Source organism: Xenopus laevis, chromosome 1L, assembly GCF_017654675.1.
Source record: "Xenopus laevis strain J_2021 chromosome 1L, Xenopus_laevis_v10.1, whole genome shotgun sequence".
In the NCBI taxonomy this organism is placed as follows: Eukaryota; Metazoa; Chordata; class Amphibia; order Anura; family Pipidae; genus Xenopus; species Xenopus laevis.
In genome coordinates, this window is record NC_054371.1 from 933,168 (window position 1) to 943,608 (window position 10,441).

At 44.3% G+C, this 10,441-nt stretch overlaps 1 protein-coding gene across 1 annotated transcript in view; it reads right to left on the bottom strand.

Annotated features, from left to right (window-relative positions):
- The window catches only part of LOC108704869 (vomeronasal type-2 receptor 26), a 28,342-nt gene extending 18,966 nt beyond the window's left edge, over positions 1-9,376 (bottom strand). The window contains exons 1-3 of the mRNA XM_018241571.2: positions 9,002-9,376; positions 6,231-6,364; positions 5,173-5,464 (exon numbers count right to left, since the gene is read on the bottom strand). Coding sequence (XP_018097060.2) covers positions 5,173-5,464; positions 6,231-6,364; positions 9,002-9,376 — 801 coding nt within the window. The remainder of the gene's footprint in view (positions 1-5,172; positions 5,465-6,230; positions 6,365-9,001) is intronic.
- Between the last annotated feature and the right edge of the window lie 1,065 nt (positions 9,377-10,441).

Here is a 10,441-nt window from a genome sequence, read left to right on the forward strand (position 1 = left end):
AGCATTCCAGTCCATATAAGAACCTGAACCCATAGTCCTTTTGTATATGCACTTAGGAGGGTAAAGGGGAAAATTGGATGAACCTACAAAACATGTAGGTGTTAACTAAAACAGTCCTTAGACCTAACTCCAAGAGGAGCAAAAGAAGAAAAATCCTTCCCTGAAGAAAGTTCAGTCACTTTGGAGGGACAGGAAAACAGGTAGCTCACAATAGCTGTAAACAACTCCTATGGAGTATCATCAGTGGATAACAAACCACCACCCACCAGTAGCTCAAATCATGTGAAGAAACCTGGCCTTGGTGTCTTCATAGGGAATGTAGTATTTGGGATGGGGTTTGTCCACCCATTGGCCATCTCCCTCATAAACCTCCAAGGAGAAATATTTGGTGGGGTTGTATTTCCCACAACTCTTCACAGCATTTTTGAAAATTGTATGGCCGTACCACCACTCTCTCTCAATGGAACGCAGGTACTCCCAATCCTGCTTGCGCCGCACTTCATTTGGGTTGGTGAGACAACTGTGGTGCATTTTCTCTTTCCTCAGGATTTCGTCGATGAGCCAATCCTCATAGGAAGCAGCCACTTTCTCATACACCCACATAGGCGCATAAGGCATAAAATAGCCCCATTTTCGGAAAACTCGAAAGTTTATCACTCGTTGCACTCGGGAAACAGACCTAAAAACATTGGGGTCGGCTCGCCCAGGCAGAACCCAGAAATCTTTCTCTTCCTCTGGGCCTATCCTGGGAGGTGCAATGAAGCTGCGAGACATAAACTCTTTGGGAGCAGGTTGATCATCCAACTCTGACCCTTCCTCATCATATTCCTCCCATCCTGGAGCAGTCGCCATGGTGGGATCCACTTTAGGTTTAGGGATATTCGCCACCCAGTCTTTTTCACCGGCCAACGATATCTTTCCCCACTCAACGTGATAGAGTTCAGATACATGGGTGCTTTCCCCTGGCTCACTAGGGGTTACATGCACCATCACTTTGGGGTTGTAAGACTGTACTGGTTCACTAACCACTGATCTTTGACACTTGCACCGAATTTGTGCAGCATTCTCTGACACTGACTTCCAGTCTTCATCCTCATCTTGGAGGGAAGTCAACTCTTTCTCCACTTGACTCTCAGACAGTGGAGGATCTCTGAATGTTGGGGTCACTGGCAACACGGACCCAATTCACCCAAATGAGAACTTTTGCCAATCAATAGCTTGAGTTAGGACGGGAGCACAGGTCGGTGTGTTAAGAGCAGTGTACGTGGTAAGGGTTACATCCACCCAAGGTCCCGAATTCCTCAACCGCAACTCACTGGTTGAAAGGCTCTCTTTGGGCCCTATCATGGAGATATCTTCCCGGTCATCCTCGGGGCTTTTCTCCTCTGGGACTCTATCCACATCAACTGCAGCAGGCACTTCAGGCGGCAGGGTTTCCACCTCGGGAACTACAGCATTAGCTTCAAGCCTGAAGTCTGCAGTAGGCTCTGACACATTTTCGCCATTTGCGTCTCCCCCTGGTGCAATCGGCACCGTCGCCACTGAAGGCATGGGCATTGGCGACGCCATAACTTCACCCCCACTCTCGGACTCTTCTGGGACAGGGGCAACGCCCATTATCATCTATCCAGCCGGACGGGGTCATCTCACTAACCGCAGCCGCGGTCTCTAGGGCCTCACCTTCAATCGAAGCCACTTTGGAGGGGAATGCACATTCCTCATTACAGCAGGCCTCACTATGGGGAATAGGTACATGGGATTCCGGTGCGGGAGCCGCAGCCGCTGACACCCCCGGGGCCTCCTCTATCTCTTCATAAATAAGTATAGAGTTGCCGCTCACCTCATCCTTGGTCATCCCCACCAATGGAGGCAGGTCTGCCCGAACAAAAGGTCCCATCCATAGTTGAGAGCCGCATTGCGCGCAGGCTCCACCGGGATCCTCTAGGGCGTTTGGTGCTTCCAGGTCACATAGGCCGCATACTGGAACCATTCCCCGGGCACTGGGTGAGAAAGTCCCTTGATACACATGCTGCCGCTCATGCTCCGCAAGAGTAGGAGCGCACGACTGGCTTTTCTTCAAGCACTCGAACCTCTGGTTCAGCAACAGGCTCCGCCATCTGCTTTTTCGCATCCGCTAACTCCAGCAGGGTTGAAGCAAGATACAAAATGGCTGCGGTACTGTCTTCTACACTGGGACGCCACGCCATGACCCTAGAGGCACCTCCTCTGTTGGGTCTGACACGCCTCCTTTGTCTCTTTCGCGCGCTCCTCAACTTAACCCTCACTGAGCAGGGTATTGAGGGGGACTGTGACGCAGTACAAATTTCCACAGCAGTAACTTCTTCGGAAGCTCCCCCTGGTGGATCACTCTCAGCAGGGGCACATTCGGGCATCACATTAACACAGGCCACTTCTATGGCAGGAGAGTTGTCCAAATTCACTGCACACAACTCCGTCGTTAATAAAGTAATATTTGAATCCACTTCCAAAATTGGGGACACATTAACACTGGGCCCAGACTCTTCCTGGGGCAAGGCCACTACATCACTCGCATCTTCCTTGTCACTGAGAGCGAGGGAAATTGCAATTATTGGAGGGCTTTCTTCTAGCAAAAGCACTACTGGGCCCTCTGGCTCACACGGCCGCTCAGTAGCAAAGGCCTCCGCAGTTGAACAGTCCCCTCTATCAGTAGATTCAATTAGTCCCGTACTCTCCCTTGATTCTACCGGGCCCTCCGGCTCAGGCGGTAGTACGTCAGTGGGGACCCCAGACTCCTCCGGGTAATCTACTCTGTCAATGGACCCAGTAACCCTTACACTCTCTTCATCTTCAGAAGGCGGGTTACAAAGTGCAGCAGCACGGGCCCCACTAAGGATGTGCGGTGCAAAATAGTCCTGATAAACACACGGGCAACCTTCTGCAGGGGCGCCTATGGGATACACTCTGGAGGGCCAAGTTTCCTGGTAAGGCTCATCAGGGACCCAGTATAAGAACCTGACCTTTCCTTTTTCCATGGAAGGCCCTTTAGTAACATATTCAAGCCCATCGAATAACGGGTTATCCATAAGAGCGTGATGCACACTATCTGGAGGGCAACACTCGGGTATGCCGTCAACTACAACAGCCTGACACGGCTCCACTTTCTCTAAAAGAGCCCACAGATACACAGCAGAAGGGGTTATCACCGTTTTCTCATTTTTGTGGGACTGTGCTGGCAGGCTTGCATAAACACAGGGACAACCATCCGGCAATCCATGAGGGAAAATCATAGAGGGCCCCTCACCATCATCAGGGAGCTCATTTTCCACTTGCCACAATAGCCGCACAGTGTCCTGAATCTCTGAAGAAGCACGGGCTATGAATCGGTACCCCACAAATCCTGGGAACATACTTAAAGGCCATGCAGCTAAGTAAACAGGAGCGAGTGGGTGAACTCCATCTATCACCACCGCTCGCCGAGGGTTTACACCTTCATCGATAGCCCAGGCATACACTGCGTCAGAAGTTATCAAGCCTGGGATAACTGAGGGGAAATGACCCTCCATTTCTTTGGGCAGTATAGTAGGCATTTCCACTATGGCCAAATACTATACTGTGACTGCGCCAGAATATTTGAGCGGGAGAGAAGAACCACAGAAGTCTCCCGCCTCTTTCCTGGCCTTTTTCCCATTGAGTCCGCACCTGCAGCGCCTGTCACACTAGGCTGCAGTGCGGTGTTACAGTTTAACCCTTCTCGAGCCCCACGTGCTGGGCGCCAAAATGTAGCGCTATAGTAAATTGAGTGCACCTAACTCTACTATGGGCTTCACTCCTATTACATTTGCTCCGGATGAGACCTTAAATCTTAGGGAGTGAGCCTTCGCATCGAGGTGGAAGCAGGGTGTAGTGCAACTGTAACAGTAATCAGGGTGCAAAGAATTGGGCGCCAGTGGTTCTTATAACTTAACCAAATAACAGATTTATTGAGCACAGTATACAATCCTCAGTGTAGTGTACATAGATCAGAACATTGCAGGTTCATACAGTACATTGAATAGGCAGTACTCACAACCCTTTTGGTCAGTATGATTCTCCTCAGAGATAGGAACAATACATGCAGCTTTGAGGAGGTACACCTAGCTTTCAGCCTTTTCCCTAAGTGGAACCTGAGGGGAATCTATCTACCCTAGGTCTGTACACTTAGTCCCTACTTCTGGGCAATGAGTACCCTGGGATCTTAATCCCACTACAATCCTCGTAGGAGCCTCAGACTGCTCAGCTAAATAAACTGACTGACTATCACTCCTAGAGTGATCTATAAGTGTGAGTAGTCTATTCTTACTAGACCTGACCTGTCTATGTTCCACTCGAGCTCTGCCTCCTGCACAGGCTAGAGCCAGCACAAGATGGACCCTGATAATCTGGCTTCAGAGCCTTTTATACTCTAGCACAGTGCCATCTGCTGGTCACTGTGGAAAACAACAAGAGCAAACAGTACCCCTCCCAACTGTATTTTAGGACCCATTTAGGTGTCCATAACATGGAGGGACTGCCTGCACAAAATACTAGGGGTGGCTATTCTACACATCCCTACATAGACAAATCACTTTCATAGGTCACTCTAGGAGTAATAGATGTAGGGATGTAGGTGTAAGTGTTACAGTGTGCTCCACTTAGAGTAAAGGCTGAAAGCTGGGTGTACCTTCATAGACAATATGAATGCTATCACCCCTGTGTGGACATTGATGCTGTGAGTTTATACCTAAACAGTTGCTTAATTATTTGGATATTTTCTATTTGAACTCCCTTGTGGATTATTCTCTTCAATAAATAAATTCCCTGTTTAAATTCAGGAACCACTGGTGCCAAATTATAATGCACAGCACCCATTTACAGTTGTACAACACCCTGTTTCCACACTTTTGCGAGGGCCCAGACCCCTGGGAATTGAGGATTCATCTGGAGCACATTATTGGGGTACGTTTACTATAGACTCAGTGTTATGGTTTAGTTCTTCTTCAAAGAGTATTGTTCAATAGGAGGTGGGTGGTCACTTGGTTTTTGGAACATTAGGATTAACATCACTCACTTCCATTTAATATAATCACACTGCAGTATTAGTGACAGTCAATACCTTATTATATGATGTTTTATATCTGAAATATTGTTGTACTTAAACATCTGATCTCTCACCTGGGAATATCCATACAGAGTGAGAATCTGGGCTATGGGTACAGTTGTCTCTGAGGTGAGATCCCCAATAAATCCAGCAATGTTTCTCTTTCCCACACAGGAGTAATTGGGAACTGGCTCCCTGGTACCAGATAATATCTGTAATACACTCCTCACTGCCTTCAGTGCACTCCCACAGGAATCATATATATGGTACCCCAGAGTCACATTGGGTAACCTCTCTGGATCCTTGTTAGTTTGCTCAGCAGCAAATCGAAAATTCATTAAATGTCTTATATTTTCATCAATTGGACTAAAAAAATAAATAATGCAGATCATGAAATATTCTATTCAGAAAACAAAATAATGCAAACAAATTAAGATTTTGTAAAAATTGTGTCACATTAGAATATAACACTTTTGGTGTAGCTCAATTCATACACATAAAGGCTTTATTGCCTGATATAGGGACCCCCCTTATATATTTTATATATATATAAGGGGATATGATCACTATATATAAATATATAAGGGGGATATGATCACTATATATAAATATATAAGGGGATATGATCACTATATATAAATATATAAGGGGATATGATCACTATATATAAATATATAAGGGGATATGATCACTATATATAAATATATAAGGGGATATGATCACTATATATAAATATATAAGGGGATATGATCACTATATATAAATATATAAGGGACAGTAATGAAATAGAGAAAGTACAGAGAAGAGCGACTAAGCAGATAAAGGGAATGGAAGGGATCAGTTATGAGGAAGAATCACGATGAACAGTTTTGTGTTGTTGTACCAATTTACAGGCATCACAAGTGAAGATTAAGCACCTTCCATCCACAGTGAGTCCTAAGAGGCACCTTCCATGCGGATACACCATATAGTCACATATATTGGCCTGTAGGACCTCAGAGGGGAAGGTTACAGACAATACAATTATCTGGCAATATTTTGTGAGTTTCATGGATTGATAAGGTCCCACAGTGTCCCAGGAATGCAATAACCCTGCTGTTCCCTGTGCTTGTCTATAGGAGCTGACACTTACTCAGTACACAGCAATCTTGTGGAATTGTCCCATGGAAATATAAAATTAAACACATTTAAATGTACAGTCATCACCCCTCCGATCATGATGTCTCCTTCCTGGATATATTCATATTCCTCAACTGCTTTAATGATCTGCAGGCAACAGACAGGATTGGGGGGCTGATCCCCAGATCTGCAGGGTCCCACACACAGGATTATAATATAGATCAGCATTTTTATATAATTTGATTGAGCTGCACCTCTGCTCACTGCTCCCCCACAGAGTAAAATGCACCCCAGTACCAGACAGAGAGCATTTCCAATACAAAGGTCAGTAACACGGGGTGCAGGATTGGGCTGCATGTGTAGAACAGAGTAAGGGGCCCGGCTAATCCAACCCTCATTTTATAGAGAACAGACAGAGGATTTGCACAGTAGAATGAATATAGACACAGTCACCTGGGGAATTCAGCTCTATTCTGAGAATAGTACTTTTATTCTTATTATCTCTGTGCTCTGGAGATAAACTGTCATGAAATGTTCTAGATTAACCAGTTGGTTATTACCTTAACATCAAATTCTATTTTTCTGTAAAAACAGTGACTTTAGGCTCTTTGGCAACAGGGGCAGTCACAAAGTCACTTGTATGATGTCTGCAACTGTCAGCAAAGGGGTAAATCTGAGAGTCAGGGGGAGCTTGTGTAGATCTCTCTTGAGAATATCAGTGTCTCCCCAACATTGCAAACTCCAGCTGAAGTTTTTCCTAGTGTTATTTTGCAGTCAATTGGTGGGACTTCTTCAATTAAGAGGAGAAAGAATGGCAATAAGAAATCTGTAGTCTTGGGAATTGAGTCTGTCTGGCAGTTTTGAAGAGTCCAAGTCCCCTACTAGAGGGGAAAGTAGGACTTGGAAAAATAAGCCAGACAAGGAGAAAATTGGCCTATTCTTCATCAGACAATGATGACATTGATGCCTTAAATGAATATGTTGAGTTTGGAAAGATAAAAGTTCCTGGTCAGGAGACTAGAACGAACGTTTTAGAATTGAAGCAATGTTTAAAATGCTCTGTTAAAATATTTTATTTTGTGAATTATTCATTATTTTTTAGAAATGGTTTCTGCAATGATGGATATTGAATTAAATGGTTGGCTTTTCACTACTGTTTTTTCATTATTCCTGAGTTAAAACCTTAACTGTCTCAGGATCTCAGGATGGCTGAGATTGAGTTCAGTATCTACTGTAGGAGATCTTAGCCAAAATAAAGGTGTATCTTGAGCCCCCCTCGCCCATGTGGGATTGTCCTCCTTTTGGAAGGTCTTCACCCGTTTGCTGCTATTGGGGAGGGGGCCAACTTGAATACAACGGGTGGTCATCCCCTTACCAGTGAATCCAGCAATCATGGATGTTGACTACAATGCTGTTCTTATGTATGCACATCTTAAGATCTCTGTGACATTTATCTATGAGGAAGGTGTTGAGAGTGGATTGAAACATGTCATGGAAAATTGCTATTTGGACTGTTTTCCTTTCAAAATCAAGGCTCTTCAGGATTACCATAAAAGAAGATTCAATGGCGTTTCTTTTACTTTGGAAGACATTTCTAAATATTTTGTGAGTGAAATTAGGATTTTGGAGGATATAATCCAGTTCTGGGTGGTATAAAAATTGTTGAACATCTTGTGACTGTAACTGTAAAAAAGTATCACCCATACACTGTTAAACGTGTTATTCACAAACTTTTTCAAGAATATTAAATTTATGGGTAAAATGAACAATGAATATTTGTAGACTTGATCCTAATGGTTTGGAGCTAAAAAAAACCTGCTGCTTTAAACTAATCTCTACACCTCGTTCCAGGCAACTGTTCGACCCTTTCACTGGGAGATTGGCAACTTCTCTTACCTCCCGGCGCCACTCAAAGAGTCCTTGTGCACACTTTCAGTTCTCGGCCTGTGTGACACCAGGCATTGTGACATCACAAAGAGGAGCCGGATTTGAACTTTGGCGCCAAATCATCTTTAAAAGCCCACTCTACCATTTTGAAAATGCCCAAGTTGGTTCCAGTTTTCTGTTCCTGCCGAAGCATTGTTATTGTGATTTGTACTCCTGGTTTTTGACTTCTGCCTGACTTCTGAATCAGATTCTTGCCGCCTGCCTTGAACAATTGCCTGATTCTCGACCACGTTTTGTCTTATCCTGCTGGTCCCATGTTTACAGACATTTTGTTACACACTTCCGTGTTGGTTTCCGCAGCAGAAAGCCCGAGCCTCAAAAGGGCGTTGGTGAACACCGGAATCCACAGGGATTCCCTCTGCATGAGAGTGTGCCCATCAATGTCAAAGGTTCCTCAGAACATGAACGTTACAGGGTTGCTGTTATTGATAGACCTTTTGCCAAATCTTCTGCTACATTTCTCTCTGACTTTGAATCCTGGCTCTCTTTTCTTCCTATGCTCTGACAGCCCTGCAATTATATTGGGTGACTTCAAATGTCTCATTGATGACCCCCTCCCAGTGGTGCCCATCACAATTTTTCCACTTAGCCACCTCCTTTGGTCTCCAGCAGTGGACAAATACAGCAACCCATAAGGATGGTCACTTTTTAGGTCTGGTCTTTATTAAAAACTAAATCTTTCTGCATTTAACAGTGTTTCTTTTCTTCTCTCACCATCTTATCTCTTTTTTTATTTTGCACACTCCCCCCTAAAAATTCTGGTCTGTAATAACTGCTTAATTCTAGCCCTCTTCCATCAATATGTTCTCTGAACCTGATTCACTGGTAAATACCTACACGTGTCAGGACTCTCTGGGATTCAAACTCTGCATTGATTTTATTAAAACACTGGAAAAACAGCACAATCATGAACTTTTCATTTACTGTGAGAAAGTAAAATTTCTGCATAATGTGGCAAACCAGTTTGGACTCTGGACTAAGAAGAGGAGGTACCTGGAGGTTGTACCACCAGCCTGTTTTAACACCGGAAAGCATTATGGGGACTTGTTTTATGATGGTGTGGGCAGTTTTTGTCTCATATGTCATGTATATGGACATTCCAAAGAAGATTGCCAGCAAGTGTACATATGCTGAAATTGTGACTTGTTCAAAGATGTGGCAAAAGGGTGCCCCAAGACTAAATGCTGCAATGTCTGCCATGGGGAAGGTCATGTGTCTTATACCAAAGTAAAGTACAAAAGGCTGCCCCTGGTGGAGATCAGGTGAAGTCTACTCCTAGACCTGTGGAGAAAGCTTGTTCCTGTGGAATGTGGTCCTTAACCAGCAGTAGGTCCTGGTGATGCCATGGCAGATTTAACACTGCTGGCGCTGGTTCCTGCCATGATGGATGAGTCCACTATTTCAGAACAGATAGAGGAGTTGTTACTTTGGGGTCTGTTGACTGAGGAGTCTGCACCTGCCACTTTGAGACCTGGCAGAGGAGGGGGTGAGCTTGCAGAGATTTTTGCAGTCTTTTGTGGCTCAACCCCTTGAATCCCTTGCTGCATTTAACCTGAAAAAACAGAGCACACAGAGGACAAGGGAAATCCTATGCAGAGATGGCCAAGTCTCTTTCTGTAGGACCACCTGAGGAATCAGGGAGAGGACATCCTAGTGGGGCAGGTTTCCCTGTGCTCAGAATTTCTGCCTTCTGTGTAACAGAGGTCCTGGCCTTTGATCCATAAAGGAACCGTAAGTCCCCATTAAGAACTTTCCTTTTATCCCATCATGGATGTTTTAAAAGGTCTTTCTTTTATTGTGCATAGTATTCAGATCCAGCTAAAAAGGGTGGATGTTTTTAACTTTTTTTTAATGTTTTATTCCTGCAAGAGTGTGCCATTCCACACATGGGTAATAATGAGAACTAGGCCAAAGACTGGACCTATTGCCCATCTGTGTGGTCTGGATCAAATGAAAACAGATGTGCGGGAGTTGCCATACTGTTTAAGGGGCCAGCTAAATTACAAACTGTACAAGAAATGTTACCAGGAAGGGCTTTATTCGTATCTGTTTTTATTGGTGGTGTTTTGTGGAATCTTTTAATAGTGTATGCTTCACCAGAACCAAAAGAACAGATTGAATTGTTTGAGACTTTGAACATGTTTATGGCAAGTTTTAAACCAACACTTTTAGCTGGTGTTTTTAAAGGGGAACTATCGCGAAAATCAAATTTTCCCAGTGGACAGATGAAAATAATAATATTGTCAAATATATTCATTTAACAGAAATTCTTACTTT